The following is an 18,939-nucleotide window of genomic DNA, read 5'->3' on the forward strand; positions in this document are numbered from 1 at the left end:
CCTGAGCTCGTACACAGGTAACGTCTAGGTAAGGTCTATAGTACTCCCAATTTTTTTTTCCTGGTCCGACCAATTAATACAGCCCAAAACATGACAATAACTGACCATTTTCAGCAGCAATAATCAGCAAAATATGCGAGTTTCGTTCAATTTAGTAGCATTGTTCTCGATAAGTGCCGCCAATGTAGCCAACTGATGACGCGTTGTGAAAATACTATAAAGTGCAGTGAGATGGTCATGTGACAATGTAACATACAACTGTTTAAAGCATTATCAGCGTTTAATGCATTCTGTTTAACATATTTTATAATTGCAGGCAGTATGAAGCACATTATGTACAACACACTACCATTTCAAACACAGTATTTATGATTCACAGCCTGTGTTTCCAAAAATAGAGCACAACAGGTTTATAACACACTGAGCAAGCCAGAGTGAAAGAATAATAAACTCACCTCTATACAGCATCCACAAAGGCATCAGATTGCAGAAGGAAGGCCTTTTATGGACACATGAATAGACAAACTCTCAGGAGATAGTTTCAGATATAACACTTACCAGATGTTGGCACATCTCCTTCTTCAGTATCTTTCATTCCACATGCAAGAAAGTAACACACAACAGATACAGAACAGGTCATAACAGCCTTGAATTGAGAGCAATGGTGAGAAGCTTTACATGATATCAACAGACTGTTTTATCATGAGACAGATACGTCATGAAGAGCATAAATTTCCAAGTTGCTGTGTTCTCTGAGAGGTCAGATGTCTGTGCACTAGTTGCATTCAGCAGCTGACAACCATACAAAGTTGACAATGTCAACAGCACAAAAAGAAAGAAACTACAAAAGTTTATTTTTGTTGCACTCCAATAATTTATTGTAGTAAAACAATCTACTAGTTAAAAAAAAAGAAACCAAAAAAGCAACCATTTGTACTAAACCAAAGTTTTGAAATGACATGAACTATTGTAAAAGCCAATCTAGCTGTTAACCAATATTTTATATGTATATAAAGCTTTAAAAAAAACATACAAAAGGGGAATAAAAGGTCCTTTAATTCAATTTAGTGAGTCAGCATCACTCGAACCGTCTCCATCAGCTTCAGTTATGCATCTAATCACGTGGTTTGGTAGCAAAGGTGAGGTATCCCGTGTGTCCTGCCATTTCTCTGGGAGGTGTGGCAGTCTTGCAGTTCACAGAGGTGTTCCCTGTGTTTGGGACTTCATCCTGACTAAGATCTGAAGCCATCTGGGTGCTGTCGGCAGAGCCCCCCTCTGGTCCGAAGTCTGGTAATGGCAGAGTGACAGTGCGAACATCATGCACCCGGAGCAGAACCTCCAGTGTGCAGATCTCCTCAAAGCCATGGTCCAATAATGCCTCACAAGTCCTCTGGACCTGCTCTATACATGGCGAGAAGGAACAGAGACGACCTCCTGAAGACAAAGACAAGAAGAAAAGAGAAGTAGTCAGCTTTCAGTCAGGGCTTTCACACTAGATGTCAGAGTTTGGTTCGTCTGGATAATGTTAATGCTGATACACATCCACAAATCTTGGGTATGATTCATGCAAACTTCAGTATGTTTTGTTTCTGATGTGAAACCAGTTGTACCTAATCATCGAGGTGAACTGCTATTTATGTTTTCTTATTCACTTTCCTGACAAGCATGACTGACGTGCTGCAAGCAGAGAGAATTTATATAATTTCCTCTTGCCTTCAGCTGAAAGTGACTCCCACATTCTTCTGAACCCATGCATTACAATTATGCGAAATAGACATGTGAGCCATTTTGCGTTGGCGTTTTGGATTGAGAATTTGGTTTTGTTTTCAAAGTACAAAAGTGAGACAAGCAAGTACATGCCTGTCAAGTCTATCGTATCTCCCACCATATCTCACCCAGTTTTGACATGTCTCCCTCTTTTTTGTTATTGTATGGCCCAAACCTTATTATATGAATAATCACATCAACATATTCCCAAGGTCCAGTTGCCAGATCTTGTATGAAACGCATCCTACTCACACAAGCAACACATCATACAAATTTCAACCCATTTGTGACCTCAACCTGGCAATCTACAACCCAGTTGCACTGTTGATATCTGCGCAGAAAGTAGATGCGTAAAGTTGAATCAAGCATCACTGGTAGAAGACCCTGCATGCGAGAACATAAGTGGACAATACACTAAAAAAGATTCAACTTTATCCAGTGTCTGTGCTATTTCGCTCCAGAAGTTATGACCGCTAAAAATGCTTCAACTTTGAAGTCTACTGTTGTTACACCTACAGCAATTTGTCGTTCTGTTATTTTTTTTAATGGTAAAACAGGTTGGTCAGTGTCGCTACCTAGTGGCCAACTAAATAGTAGAAAGAAATTTATGGCGCATGAGTTCAGAATAAAACAGATCTTTAAACTTTTCTCCGGATTCACAAACACTTAGGAAACATCAGATTTGATAGTTAAACATACTAGTATATGTTAATAAATTCCAATCATTCGTAAATAGGGCGCGGTTGCATGCTCATTCATAATTAGCATAATCACCATCTATCAATTACAACTACAAGTTATTTGTCCAGGAATGCAGTGGAACATTCTGGACTCCTTTCTTGGCTCCAGTATATTTCATAAATGCAAAAAAGACTAATAGGCCATATACCTACCAATAAATAATAATTTCACGTTTTTTTGTTGAAAACGGCCAGCTGGTGGCGACGCGTTTTTCTAGCTGAGACGCTTTGATTGCTATAATTTTAAATATTCATAGCAGTAACGTATTACTAGCATCTAATTTAAAGAATACTACTGAATACTAAATAAACTTGTTGTTGTACAAGTAGGATTCTTTCGTACCAACTAACATTTTGAAAAAACCAATGGTATCTTGCGACCAATTCGTAGTTTTACAAGTTAATTTAATTTTCATTCATACAAATTCCTATTAATTTGTAACCTTGTAAAAAAAGACTATTACTAAAATACTATTTTATACAAATGTGTGTGATTTAGCCATGTAGTAAAATATGTATAAATTTACGCGAGATTGAGTTGAAAATACAAACATTTTTATGAATTTGCACATTTGTGTTTCATGAGTTAGGCCTAATGTGCTGATGTGGTTATTTTTTTTTTAGCAATGTATGCACAGTTTGCATATGAACTTGGAGTTTAACTATTTAGTTTGCCCACAAACTGGGCCATCGCTTTACTGGGGAGACGGAACAAGAATAACAACAAACTACTGAAGATTACAAAAGATAACACATTTTACACCCCATTTACAGGGAGCAGCACATTTCTATTTTGAAAATACCAATGGTATTTCACGACCAATTCGTAAGTTTTTTACGAGGAGGAATTTTGTACGATTTCTGTGAGGGGTAGATTTAGGAGCGGGGTTAGGGGTGGTCATTCATACAAATTTCTACAAAATTGAAAAATATGTATAAATTAGGGCTGTCAAAATGAGCGCATTAATAACACATTAACGTAAAATCATTTTAACGGCACAAATTTTATTAACCCACGATTAACGCACCATGCACCCCATAGTTGGAGAAATGGAGATGCAGTGATGCAACTTAGCGACTTTGCAGACCGCTTTAGCAACTATTTTTTCTTCATTTTTTTCCCCAAAAAGCACATAGTGACATGGTTTGCCCAAACCTTAGGCCTATTTAGTATCTGAGACTCTTCTGAGACATTTTGCATGTTCAGAAGAAGTGAGCTGCCCTGTCCTGCGAAAATGTAAACAGGCTTATGTAAGTAAATTGCTCAGTGCAAATAAAGAGAAGTTATGGGAACCTGGTATTTCTTTGTTCTTTTTTCATGTGTCTAATAGACATAAACAAGTTCTTTGAAAAACATCTATGACCTTTGAAACAATTCTAGTCTTCATGCTCTATGTTGAGTTTGGTTATACTAATAATAAACATACATTTGCATAAAGCATCCATATTTGTCCATGCCCATGTTGATTAGAGTATTAATAACTTGAAAAGTACATTAAGAAGAGATTAAAAATGTGTGATTAAATTGATCACGAGTTAACTCATCACACTCGTGATTAATCACGATTAAATATTTAAATTGATTGACAGCCCTAGTATAAATTGATGTGAGATCGAGTTGAAAATACAAACATTTTCATTAACACGAAAGTTTATGTCAGAACGGCTTTACGAACGAAAAAGTTGTTCTGCTCGTGCTTCATGAGTTAGGCCCAATGTGCTTGACTCTTTTTAAAAAAAAATGTAATTTAATTTGTCCACAAAATGGTAACACTGACCTAGGTCATCGCTTTAGAAGCTGAGTTTTCATTGCCCCTGAAATTGCGCAAACTGAAATTGCAAAATTGAAAATACGCCTAATGGAAACACGTCAATTTTGCAAATTTGCGTTTTTACTCTTGCATGAGGAGGTTTTTTGGCAATTCAAAATATATATTGTAATAGAAACTGCTTTTTCACAATTACAGGTCACCTTGCGTACGTAAAAGTCACATGGTCATTCTTTAATGTACTATAACCTCCAAGAAACACCTCGTACGTGGTCGCTCACAAGTATAAGGGTCTTTCTTGCCATTACTGCTTCTATAACCCCTTAAATAACAAGTCTGCACAAGTTTTTACACAAGTCACTAGTCACTGCGGCTCGTTTCAGTTTCAAAAGCATCCCAGAAGTGGCTGGCCGCACTGCTTCTGTGAAGATAGATGCCTACGTCACCTACAATTAAAATGAATGCCTAGTGCAGTGGCTGCGATATACGTAAACCTACCAACATCCATCGGCGTGACTTAACGCAAGAAAAAAACTAAAAAAATTTGCCTAAAAGTTTTGCGAAAATCTGTAACTGAAATTGCACCTACAATCAGAAAAGAAACAGGAGGTGGAACAAGAATAACAACAAACTACTAAGGATTACAAAAACAAGTGAAGAAGTGTATTTGAAGATATATCTAAATCTAGTTTACACAAGTACAATGACATTTTTAATCACTGAACTTTTGGAGAAGAACAATCACTGGATAAGAATGAATCCCTATAGTGCACAAGTCGAGCACCTGTGTTTGCACACATTATCAAACGGAGTATATTTCGAGAGGCTGTGTGTTATGCTGTGCATACAAGTACAACACCTGAGTATAGTCAATACTTATAGTAAAGCATTGCACTTCAGCATGTAGTTTCACAGACTCAGTGGAGTAAAACTATTATTTAGAAAATTTCCAGAAACTGCTTTCTTATATTGACTATGTTTGGATCTCAATGTGATTGACAATGCCTAATTTTAACCTTTAGTTTGCATCTGTTCTTTATCAAACAACTGAATGAATACACAGATCTCTATCGCCTTTGTTATATTCTGTGCAAACATGAATATCTGTTTATTAGTAGTTTATTTGTAAAACCTTGTCAAACATCCGAAAGGGAAGATCACAATTTTTTCTGATGTTAAATCAAACCTGAAACTTGAAATGAGCAACCTGGAACAAGAACATTCTTATTTAGTGCTTTTTAAGGAAATGACCATGTACCATGACCTTATTTCTCAGGTCACTATGAGGCGAGCATCAAATGCAACTGCAAAACAGATGACTGTGTTCAAACAAGTCTTAAACACCCTCCTAAAAGCCAACTTAAGAAGCCCAACCCCTAAAATAACATCATTGGTTGAGCCAATAGTTATGTCACACTCGGCTACTCAAACTACAAAATCAGTGAAAACTGAAAACTGGGTGCAGATTTCATGCAGGCCTGCTGAGAATAGTCAGGAAGTGATGTACATAATATGGTTCCTTATTACTGGAAACATGCGTTAGCTCACAAGGCTGTAAAGGGTCAGAGTGCAGTCAACAAGCTCATGTTTGCATATTCTTGCCTGACTGTTAAACGCTCTCATAATAACTGGATAAATGGAAGACGAGTGGTTAAGTGTTTGAGATGGCGATTCTCTTCCACTCCATTGCCATCTTTCTCCACTAACACGAATGGAGGGAATTTGGACTAAAGGTGGTATTACTAACATGCACAAGAATAGCCACAGCTGATCAGAGTAAGAAGATAGACAGGGTGCTGTGAGGAGAGACGTATATTGAGGAAGACATCTCAATAGGTGCAGTTTACGTTTGGATCTTTTTTAGACTCAATCCAATCACGTTAACTTAATCCAGCATGAGCCCATCCCTCACTTTCAACATTCATTATAGAACTATAATGAATGAGAACCACGGTAGGAAAGCAATCCAACACTGGCTCAGTTTGCCTTTTCCCTGATCAAAGTGCCAAGTCTCTCTTGGCCCCGAAAATTCTCACAGGAGGTGAATCAGGGATCCACTTAAATAACTACCTTGCTGTCTACGGCCTTTATCTGCTGCTGCATAGGCTACTTAAAGGGATAGTTCACCCAAAAATGAAAATTGCCCCATGATTTGCTCAAACTATAGCCATACTAGGTGTATTTGACTTTCTTCCTTCAGACAAATATAATCAGAGTTCTATTAAAAAATGTCCTGGCTCTTCCAAGCTTTATAATGGCATTGAATGGGTGTTGAGATATATTTAAGTCCAATAAAGTGCACCCATCCATCATAAAAAGTGCTCCACACGACCACCAGAGGTTAATGAAGACATTCTGAAGTGAAGCGATGCGTTTGTGTAAGAAAAATATCCATACTTAAAACTTTACAAACAGTGATGTCTAGCTTCTACTAACTGTCGTATGCCATTAACAAGAGAGTGGCGTGCCAGCAGATGACGAAGAATGTGAATGTGGTGACGGACGCGGAAGCACAAAGGAGAAAGCAAAACACAAATTATAAGTACAAAACGATTTTTAAAGAAAAATGGAGGATTTCAATATAAGCAAAGAGGAGACTTACTTTGCTGTAAACAACACTTGGTTCTCGCAAGACTAGCATATTCTCACTGGAGCTTACGCTACACCTAAAGCCCAAATTATACTTCACTTTTTCACAGATTTTTCACATCTTACAGAACAGAATAGTATGCGCGTCTGTACGCTCACCACCCGATTTTTGTAACTGTCGTACATGCGCATTGAAGTTATTTTGCAGTAATCAGTTGTTCCACAGGGTGGCAACACTATCCCGTATGGAATCCCGTTTCAGCCACTGAATAATAAATAAAAAAATGTTATTGCGATTTCTCACAATTCTGACTTTTTTTTCTTAGAATTGTGACAAACTCACAATTGCAAGTTATAAAGTCAGAATAACGAGATTTTTGCAACTTGCAATTCTGAGAAATGAAGTCAGAATTGTGCGCAATTTTATGAACATATCAGTCTTTTTTTCCTCCTCAGAACTGGACTTTATAACTCGCAATTGTGTGTTTATATCTCACAATTCTAAGAAAAAAGTCAGAGCTGTTAGATGTAAACTTACAATTGCGAGAAAAAAGGACGCGCTTACCTTTTTAATTTATCCAGTCGTGGGAACTGAATTTTTATGATGGATTTATGCACTTTTAATTTGACTTCATCCATCTAACTTTATCTTAAACCCCATTCACTGCCATTATAAAGCTTGGAAGAAGCAGGACATTTTTTAATATAACTCCAATTGTACTTGTCTGAAAGAAGAAAGTCATAATACTCCTAGGATGGCTTAAAGGTGAGCAAATCTCGAGGTAATTTTGATTTCATCTCTTCATGGCTGGAATACACTACATGAATTTTAAAATCTGACCATAACTTAAAATCCGGAACGTAACTTATGTAGACATAAGGCTTTAATTGTATAGCAGTTTTGGATTCTAAAATCCTAAAACTGCTATACAAGCAGTATTGTCCAACCTTACACTGTAAAAAAATTGCTGTAGTTCTGCAGCTGGTTGCCAGTAACTTACTGTAGATTTTTAATTTATGTTATTTACTGGCAACAGTTTGTTCAAAGTTAAATGAACATTAAACATTAACAAGTCTTTGTCTTTACAGAATAAAACTATAAAATAACAACCTACTGCAAAGCATTCTGGGAACCAGAAACCTTCATCAACCTTTTTCTGTTTTTTTTCCTTCAGATTTTGTTTCCCAGAATGCTTTGCATGAGGCTGTTATTTTAGTTTTATTCTGTAAAGATAAAGACTTGTTAATGTTTAATGTTCAATTAACTTTTAACAAACTGTTGCCAGTAAATAGCATAAATTAAAATCTACAGTAAGTTACTGGCAACCAGCTGCCAGTAATACTGTAATTTCTACAGATTTTGTTTACAGTGTAGGTCTGTATTCCAAAGAGTTCATGAATTATGACAATTTAAGTTTGGATAGTGCACTTTCACGTCTATGTTAAAAAAATAAAAAAATGGGGGTTAGGTTTTGGCAAATTGGTAGTGAAAAGTATGATCTCATTCATTCATGTTCCGAAGGTCTTCATTTTTGGGTGAACTATCCCTTTAAGGTTAGGCCAAGGTGTTGACCTTAACGTTTATTTTTTCCCCAAAAAATGTATATTTATATAGAAATCAAATGGAAGTCTGTGCCCATCATAAATTATGAAATTTTTAGTGAATTCTGTCAACTCAAAAGCCAAAAATCTGCAGACTGGATTTGACTTTCGGCAACTAGTATTGACTACAAATCAGGCATAAATCTGTGCAAAAACTCACATATAATATTCCTCCCTTTAGATGGGTGTTTTTTTCCCTGCAATGGAACTGGAATGCATTATGGGACTGTATTATTTGGAGGACAGCAAACATTGTTTAATATTTTGAACCAATGTTACAAAATGTTGTTATTTGTCACACATCTCATAGCAACAAGGCATATGTTTGTGTGTCCGTGTTGTGTCCTGGACGACTTGTGAGTGATTCCAAGTTTTTCCTCAAGTTGTCAAGAGTAGCCTAGTGTCTTAAAATCAGTCATGTAGTGTATTCTAGCCTACTGTATTTGGACAAAAGAAGGAATCTTAGATTCTTTTTGTACAGTTTTTGTGACTGAAGTATACTGACGATGCCTTGAAATTCTGTCTATGTAGGCAGCTCTAGGATTTGGAATAGGGGTAATGTACGAATAAAGACTGTTGGTGAGGAGCACTAACAGAAGTATATTTCAAGCGAGAGAGTGAGAGAGAGAAGTTTATCGTGTCATTCCATTGACAAATAAGGCCTTTCCATGAAAACGCAGTCATAAACAGAGACATTAGGTCTCCTGGCAACAAGTGCCTGGGAACGAAGAGTCACACCAACAGCTGGGATTCTCTGGATGCTTAAACCAGAGAACAAGTCTGAATATCAGGCCAAAAATGACAAGAAATAAAGAGATAGGATGAAGAATCAACTCAGTCACTACAAACTCTGATTGCTACATCAAGGTTATAGGATATGTTGTGAGAAGGATGTTAGTCAAGGACAACTGGCTTGTGGTTAACAAAAGCTTTCACAGTTAGAGCTGTGTTAAGTTTTCTGATCTGAAAACTCCCTGACAGGTGGTGCACAATAAAGTCAATTTGTCAATAGACACAGAAAGAGGAAAGCAGAAGTCTGAGTTTTACAGAGCACTGCCCGTGCTCACTGAAGTCTCACTGCCTACCCCTTTATGGTCATTACCCTGCCAGCAAAAACATCCAGCATGTGTGTATATTACAAATCAGATAGACTGCGAGTCTCCAAAAGGGGGTGTAGCACAGAGTGAGGCAAAAATTCCACTTGCATGAGACAGAGACTCAAGAAAATATCGCCAGGAGATCCTCTCTGATCTTATACTCCTCCTATTATACATGCATGTACACATTACAAAAAATGCATTTTAACATGGTAATTCATCCAAAACTGTTTTAAATGAATTAGTTTAGTTGAACTCCTGAGCAATATTTGTACTGTTTAAAAAAAAAAAAAAAAAATTTCACCCTCACATAATTTTTCTTTAAGGAGAGGTTTCTAACATTTCCTGGTAATTTATTCAAATCCATCTTTCTTTCTTCAGTCAAAAAATAAAAAGGTTTGAGGAAAACATTCCAGGATTTTTCTCCATATAGTGAACTTTAATGGGGATTAGTTGTTTGAAGGTCCAAACTGCAGTTTCAATGTAGCTTCAAAGGGCTCTACACGATCCCAGGCGAGGAATAAGGGTCTTATCTAGTGAAACAATCAGTCATTTTCTTTAAAAACAAAACACAAATGCTTTTTAACCACAAATGCTCATCTTGCACTACAATCACGTTGGAAAAGTCATGTGCATTTAGTTCTTTATCTGTGTGCTTTGGTTTAAAAAAGGTAGGGTAGGGCAAAAAACCCATCTCATTTTCTTCTCCAACTTCAAAATTGTTGTTTTACCTTTTTTTTTTGTAAAGGGCATTTGACTTTCTTTGCACGTTCTCTTTGTAAACACTGGGTTGGTACTTCTGCCTACGTGCAAGATGAGCATTTGTGGTTAAAAAGTATATAAATTGCTTTTTTTCCTTAGAAAGTGACGTTTTACTAGATAAGACCTTTATTTCTTGGCTGGGATTGTGTAGAGGCCTTTAAAGCTGCGTTGAAAATGCAATTTGGATCTTCAACCCCCTTGATCCACACTGAAGTCCACTATATGAAGAAAAATCCTGGAATGTTTTTCTCAAACACCTTCATTTCTTTTCATCTGAAGAAAGAAAGACATGAACATCTTGTATGATTATGGGGGTGAGTAAACCACTGGGAAATTTATGTTCTGCAAATGAACTAATTCTTTAAATAACAGTACTTGTTGCCAATAAACCAATCATTTAATTACATCTCAGCTTCAGCCTTTACCAAGACAGGAAAGTGAGTGGTTAAAAGCCAAGAGCTGTGCATTTTATGAACATTCCTCTTTCAATATTCTACTGATGCAGGGGAATAAATCATGTAAAGATTGCTGACCCCTTACTGGGACTCTGACTAGTCTGGGCCTGCCCAGAAGGGCAAAGTGGGTAGCAGCTCCCATGGAAACAGCCTCTTGCCAAGTGGTCGGGTCACTTCTAAAGAGACCAGTTTTGACACGGCCACTCGATAAAATCAAACAGTTGTTCCAACCGAGTGATCAGAGAGAGCACAGACAAAACAGATGCACACACAGCTATAAATGCTGTTCAAACTGGGCAAAGTCTTCTAGATTAATTAAAGTTACTGGTGTGACATCATTTTGGCACAAAACCAAGATGCAGTTATGGAAAATAATGGACCTCTTTCAATGTTTTACAGTAGCTGCATCCATAGCTGAGATGAAAACCTACACAGAATATAAATTCAATTCACTTTTTTCTGTGTTTAAGTGCTATAATCGGGTCCCTGGTGCACCCAGAAAATGTAAAAAAGCACAGAAGTTAGAGTTCCAGCCTCAGAGGAGAGAATGTGTGTGCTCAGAACACAGTATATCAATAGTTTCAACTGATATGACTTTAAAACGCATGATTTCAGCATGATAGACGTTATATTTAAAACCAAAAATATTTTTTTTTTTAGCAGAGTACCTGAGGCATAAGCTGTAAAAGGCACAGCCCTATTCTTGAAAAGGGGGCGGGGAGAAGAAGCTTGTTTGCATTTAAAGAGCCATGCACGAAAACAGCGTGTTTCTGCTTCCACTCAAAATAGGCATTTTTAAAATAGTATAATATTTGAGCTGAAACTTTACAGACACATTCTGGAGACACCAGGGACTTATATTACATATTGGGTCATAATAGGTCTCCTTTACAATGAAAACCCTCAAGGTGTTGCAAACCTGTATGGGTTTCATATAACCCAAAGCAACTTTTCTATACTTTTTCCTTTGGAAATGTCATTGTTTCACTATGTTATTCTTTGAAATACCTTGGAGCACCATGTAAACACCATGGTGTATATCGTATTAAAGTATCACACTTCCACAGTACTTTTAGTGAGTGTGTACTATACATTCTTTGTGCCAGCAGCATTAATGCGTCTGTGAAGTTGTGTTCATAAAGGTCACTGTGGTATTTAGTAGTATTTCTTGTTACTTGAAGACTCATTTCAGTGGCTTTATCTGTGAAGAATGAAGTACCACATGACATTTAGCATTAATATGGTAATGTCACTTCAGCTATTTCACAGTTACATGCTCTCACCTTTGCGTTTCATGGCGCTCTTGGCATGTGTGATGGCCTCCCACGGAGAGGGGATGTCCAAAAACACCGCATCGGCTATTCCAGTGATGCCAAAGCCATCCTTGCACACATCCTGGTTTCTAACAGTAACCAGGTGAGACACCTTGTGCTCCTTGAACTCCTCGATGGCCTTCTCAGCTCGCTGAGCGTGGAACTCTACCGTGTGAAGGTGGCCGGTGGGAGCGATGGTCCGCAGAATAGCGTGAGACAGAGAGCCGCTGCCTGTACCTGGAAGAAAGACAAAAAATCTATTGTTACAACAAGCCCTGGAAATAAAGGGTTTAAGGTTAAGATTTATATTAAAAGTTCAATATTAAAATTAGCATTTTTAAACTTTTATGATTTAAATTTACTAGGTTCGATTAGATTAAAAATCAAAGCAATTCCACCAATATTAGGGAGAAAAGTACTTTACAGAGGACCTGACAACACCATAGTGTCTTGCATAGTCTCATGATTGACATTTTACAGTTCGTTGCACTGTTATGTGCTTTTGTCAATGAGATGAATTAGAATTAATGAGCTGATTAAGCTGCTGTGCAGAATAACACGTACTGCAATAAATGGCAAAAGCGAGCATCTCCAGTATTTCCAAAAGACAATAGCAGAAAAACTACATTAATGTATAGTATTCATGTAGTTTTAGATAACAGAAAACCTCTCATTAAGTGGAATATTGACCTTAATCAGAAAAACACATGCATATAAAAGTGGTCATTTAAAGTTAAACACAGCAATCACGTGTGCATGTACATAGTGATGCACGTGCATGTGAACACGTTCTGGTGTTAATGGCCCATCTTCCTCTTCAAGAACCCATTAGCATGCCTTTTGTTCTCATAGCAACAATAGGGTCAATGTTCGGTCTACAGTGTTGCATTCAGATAGAACAGACTGACTGACGTAAGAACAAGAGGCTCAGTAGGGGAGAAAGAACACACAGAAATGATCAAACTTTCTAAAGAGATGTCCAATAGTATCTTGAATGATGATAAACCCACATCAATATTCAATACTGTACACGTGCCAAATCTATGGTATAGTCAGCCTCACCTGAACGTTGCTCAGATATCAACATGTTAAACACACATCCAGCTCAATAAGTTTGAAGGGCACTGAGGACAGAGCTGTGTGTGTGTGTGTGTGTGTGTGTGACACTCAACAGCAGTTTAATTGATTCATTCAGAATACAAGAGGCCCAATACTTACTGAATGGGCCAAACAGCCAAAGAGTCGTCTCCACCAAGATTTCTCTGCCTAACCGACTCTACACACTGCAACCTAATTTTCACAATAGACATCGTTTCAAAGTAGTTTACATAAATCATGATATTATCCAAATTATCTATAGTCACATTACGTGAGTGTACACAGTATACAGTTGCAATCAAAATTATTTAACTCCGCAGAGACTGCAGTACTTTACAAAAACAAGCTTTTCTGAAGATCCAGGACTTTATAAAAGCTGCATCTATAACAGATGACTGGCATATTAATTGATAATGTCAATATACAATGTTACGAGCCCCTGCTCTTTCTCTCTTTGTTTCTTTCCTGAGTGCAGCTGCTAATTGGATGGGGCGAAGACTAGCACACACACCTGAGGCCTCTGCCTAAGGGTGCCATAGAATGCATTGATACAATATTTTAAATTGTTCTCTGATATCCACATAGAAGGTATATGGCATAAGAAAGGGCAAATATTCTCCAGAAACGGTTTTACAAGTCCATTTACAACCCTAGGATTTGTCTCTAGAATGAAATGGTCTGTTATTGCCTTATTTGGAAGGTTCATTAATAATAATGATGAGCTTTGCTCTGATTGGCTATTTCACAGAGCGGCTCATTTCAATAGCTTACACAGCAGGAAAAAAAAAAAAAAAACACATGAAGGAAAATGTATATTTAATTATGGAGCTCGAGCCGCTATTAATATGCGTGGCATTGAAACTGCCTTTTTGAATGCATGATCATTTTAATTTTGCTTTTGAAATTTGCATTGCACCTGCTCTGTGTAACGTTATACTACAGCGGCAGTACTTAGCACATTTGACAAGTTTAGATGCTGTCAGCGGCGATCAGGATCTGCAAATCATTCGCCATCGTCCGCCCAGTGATCTCTCCTTACTCTGTTTATGTGGTAAGTGAAATCTTATGAACAGCAATGTAACAGGCTAACTTCTAGCAAGAAGCTAAGCGTGTTCTTTTAGTGGCTCGCCTTATTTTATTAGAACGCATTATTTGTTTTTCGTGCCTTTGTGAGTACAGACACCAACCCATCCCTGCACTTAACATCTCCTGCACAACCTGGAACATAACATTTATTCCCGTGATCTGCCGTTTTCGCTATTGTCCTCGCTTTGTTTTTTTTTCACAGTAGCTTAGCTGCAGAACTTCTGATGATTGGGCTATGCAAATGTTGGGGGCATAATTATTAATGATCGCGACTCTTATGTAATAGTTGCCGTTATGTCGGAATTGGCCTCTTTTTCCGTGGTCTTTTGCAAACGCTAGATTTATATAAGGAGGAGGAAACAATGGTGTTTGAGACTCATGGTATGCCATGTCCATGTACAGAACTGTTATTATTCAACTATGCCAAGGTAAATACAGTTTTCCATTCTATGGCACCTTTAAGAGCTGCTGGTGGCACTTCAATGGTGGCTTGCCCTGGGAATTCTGTTTTGTCTTTGATTTTTGTTTTCCTTATTTTCTTTTGTTTAAGGATGGTGAGTGGCATTTGTTTAGTTACTACAGAGTACATAGAAAGCATAGGTAAGTGAGCTGACCCGGAAGACTTTTGCTGTGTTTAATTTCTTCCTCGGGAGATAGGAAGTTTTCTTAACTCTTCAGTAAGTTGTAGTCTAAATTAGTTTGCTCACCAATCCTTATTTATTATTTGTTTAAGTTTAAATTTATTTTTTGTTTTCTGTTTTGGTCACATTTTCTTAATTATACAATAATTTGCCCTGGCCACTGTTGTATTTGTTGGTTTTAGAATGGCTTTCTTATAGTGGCCCCTAAAATGGTCGTCACATATTATATAATCTAATAATATAATATATTTGAGTTCCGGATTTTTTAAAAGAACACAGCTATGTCACAATTATTCAACCCCTTTTCAACTTTTCTGATTTTTCGTCACTTATTTGTATGGTGGGGAATGAAAAATTTGTCCTAAAACACAATTAAACCTTTAGAAACTCTATTAGAAAACTGAATTAGCTTGAGCTGTTACACATACATACAGTTAGATCATGCATGTGCTGAAGTTGAGTAGTAAATATGGCAAAGTCAAGAGCTCACACAAAAGCTATACAATAAATAACTGTATTACTTTAGAAAGTCTGAGGCTATGTAAAGATTTCCAAAGACATTAAAAGTTCCTAGAGACAGCTGGCAGCCTTATTCCTTAGCTTAAATGTGTTGTACCAGAAAACCTTTGAAGGTGTTGAAGAAAAAAAGACACGAAATGTTTGATAAGGACAACTGAGGAAAAAACGGCAATGTATAGCCAAAGACTTTCAAGATGACCCAATGAAAGGTGGAAAAACATTTCAATGCAGAATACAAAATGAGCACAAGACAAGTGTGGCTTTTTTGTTGGGGCATCTTGCTGAATGCCAATCTTGACCAAGAAGAACATAAAACGCTGACTTATGCTAAAATTAATTTAGATAGACCTGTGAGTTCTGGAAGAATTTTTTTATAGAGTTTTATGGAGTGATGTGACCAAACTGGAAATTTTTGGACCTTTAGATCAGCGGTATGTCTGGTGCAAAATAGGCAAAACTTATGAGCAGAAGAAAACCATCTCCAGTCAAAATTGAGATAGACCTGTCCCTGTTATATTTATATATATATATATATATATATATACATACTGTAGCAGGACATGGAAATCACAACTGTATGAAGGGCATCATGGATTCCTTGAAGTATCAGGCCATTTTGGCAAGAATTGTGATGCCTCTGGTGCAAAGACTGAAGCTGATGGTCAATGGACTTTCCTGCAGGACAATCATCCCAAAGTATACATCAGAATATACTTATGCCTGGTTCAGGGTTCGGTCATAGAATGTCCTTAAATGGCCTGTTCAGTCTCCAGATTTAATTCTCATTGAAAATATTTGGTTGAATTTGAAGAAAAGGTGAAAACTAAAGATTATCAGTGATTTAAAAGTTTTTTTTAGGTGAGGAATGGGCCAAGATTGCAGTGGAGAGGTGACAAAAGCTTCTAAACACTTCCAAGCAGCATTTATGGGCGGATTTAAAGAATAAAAGATTCTGCACAAAAATTAACTTTTGGGGGTTGAATAATTTTTAACGTGAACGCTTAGAGCCAATTAGACTTTTTTCATTATTCATCAATGTACGTTTTCAAAATTACTCAAATGTGTATTAATAAACTTTCTCTAATAGTGCACTGATGCCTTGCAGGTCAAGGAGGTTGAATAATTTCGAATGCAACTGTATATGTGGATAAAGTTGGATATACTATATCGAGCTTTGTATAGAGAAATTTGCGAAAATACAGTTTACTTGCAGTAATATAAACCAGGGTTTCGGTTACCATTTTAAATTCTATACATGAAAATGCAAATATTGTTACACATTTGTCCGTTACAGAAGTGCAAGCCTAACATTTGAAGACTTGCCAAAACAAACAGACAGAAAATTTTCTCTGATTCACCGCTATGGCCAACTCCCCTGAGCGCGTTCACAACATCCTGCGTGACATGTCAACATGCTCTTACATAATAGATGCATGCGCAGAAGCAATCTGTCACACATATACGTCACTCATTGTTTACACGGTGCATAGACTCCTTACTAAAGATGTTAATTACTTGCCCTTATTCTGATTATTGCAACAGATTAAAAGCTAAAAGATTATGTTTCACATTATTTTGGGTGAACTATCCCTTTAAAGGATAACTATTGCCAAAATGCAACCTGGGCTGTTTTTTTACTGTAAATGAGACAAACTTCTAAAAGCATAGTTCGGCAAACGAGCCGTTTTTGAGATTGACCGTGATTTCGTTTTCTGGTCAAATTGCCGGTGAATGGGAGTACTAGGGGCATTACTTTGAGCGCATCAAAATCGATATTTTTACAACACTAAGAAGGCTCGACACACCATGAAACTTTGCTCGAAGTATCGCCTGGGTCTCTACACATGAACTTGAGCATTGAGAACATTGTTTGTGTACACAGAGTTTACTAAAAAGAAAGGTTTTGAACAACTCACTTACACTGTTTGGGTTTACGCTCGCGGCCGTCTTGCCAGTCAAGAGTTGTCGATCTCCGAATGCGAATGAATGGACTCCATAGGACGAAATATTAGGCTTACATGAGGCTCTTTTTACAACTAGAAGGTTAATATTGTTTTTCACTTGCGACAAAACAACGAATTAGCCGTGCATTTATATGGAAATATGCTTTAGGAGCTAACCATCCTCGCATTTGGAGATCGACACCTCTTGACTGGCAAGACGGCCGCGAGCGGAAACACAAACAGTGAAAGTGAGTTGTTCAAAAACTTTCTTTTTAGTAAACTCTGTGTACACAAACAATGTTCTCAATGCTCGAGTTCATGTGTAGAGACCAAGGCGATACTTCGAGCAAAGTTTCATGGTGTGTCGAGCCTTCTTAGTGTTGTAAAAATATCGATTTTGATGCGCTCAAAGTAATGCCCCTAGTAATGTAATGCCCCATTCACCGGCCATTGACCACAAAACGGAATCACGGTCAATCTCAAAAGCGGCTCGTTTGTCGTAATTATCCTTTTAGATATAAGTTTGTCTCGTTTACAGTAAAAAATAAAAACAGCCTAGGTTGCATTTGGGCAATAGTTATCCTTTACGTGGATTAGTTTGGTTTTGTCAACTCAAAACTGTAATCCTGAGTAATAAAGATCTCTTAAAAAAAATTTTATAGGTTTATAGCTGAAGAAAGACTCCTCCTTACCTGACTCGCATACGACAGAGCCCGGTTTGAGCTCCAGCATCAGTGTGATGTTGGCAATATCCGTGGTGTAGAGGATCTGTGTTCGGTGGGGAAGGTTGACAGTCCACAGCTCTGGTGTAGGGTGCAACACGTAAACCCAACCACCCTTACTGCAGGTCACTTTTGAACCAAACCGCTGTCCAATCAGGTCGCTGGAGTGCCGGATGACCCCATAGCGGGTCTGCGTCTGAGCTCCCGACTGAACTTTGATAGGCATCATGGACTCATGACCCAGGAAGATAATGACAACATCCCCTTCCTGGATGATCTCGGAGTACTCTACAAAACTCATGAGGGACAGGAGGGTTCAGCTTCAATGAAGAGTGCGACCTTGGATGATTCAACACTGTTCTGCCATAAATGAAACCACATGAACACATTATTCTCATAAGTTGGTAGACAAAACATGTTGCATTTGTTGCATTGTATGCCAATGGTGACCATTTCAAAAATTGGGAAACAGCACTTTACATGCTTTTCTCCAAAGTTCGCATGTCTGTAACTCAGGAAGTATTAAGGATTTCTTAATGCCCTTTTAGATATTGGGTCTTAACAAACTTTACTTTTGGCATCTTCATTAATAGGCTCAAGGCTCAGTACTAGAACCATTACTTTTTACGCTTTACATGTTACCCTTGGGAGATATCATCAGGAAACATGGTGTTAGCTTTCATTGTTATGCTGATGATACTCAGCTCTATTTTTCTTCGCATCCCGGCAAAACATATCAATTCGAAAAACTAACAGAATGCATAGCCTATATTAAAAACTGGATGGCTAATAACTTCTTACTGTTAAATTCTGAAAAAAAAAACAGAGGTGTTAAT

At 37.5% G+C, this 18,939-nt stretch overlaps 1 protein-coding gene across 1 annotated transcript; it reads right to left on the reverse strand.

The window, feature by feature from the left end:
* Window positions 1-874: 874 nt before the first annotated feature.
* On the reverse strand, window positions 875-18,458 carry LOC141325605 (tRNA (adenine(58)-N(1))-methyltransferase catalytic subunit TRMT61A-like). Its single transcript, XM_073834382.1, has 3 exons — window positions 18,074-18,458; window positions 12,065-12,331; window positions 875-1,434 (listed from the first exon to the last, which is right to left on the reverse strand). Exons 1-3 carry the CDS (start codon window positions 18,402-18,404, stop codon window positions 1,115-1,117), a joined length of 918 nt encoding a protein of 305 aa, XP_073690483.1. The 5' UTR covers window positions 18,405-18,458; the 3' UTR covers window positions 875-1,114.
* Window positions 18,459-18,939: the final 481 nt, after the last annotated feature.

This window comes from Garra rufa, chromosome 2, assembly GCF_049309525.1.
Source record: "Garra rufa chromosome 2, GarRuf1.0, whole genome shotgun sequence".
Taxonomy (NCBI): Eukaryota; Metazoa; Chordata; class Actinopteri; order Cypriniformes; family Cyprinidae; genus Garra; species Garra rufa.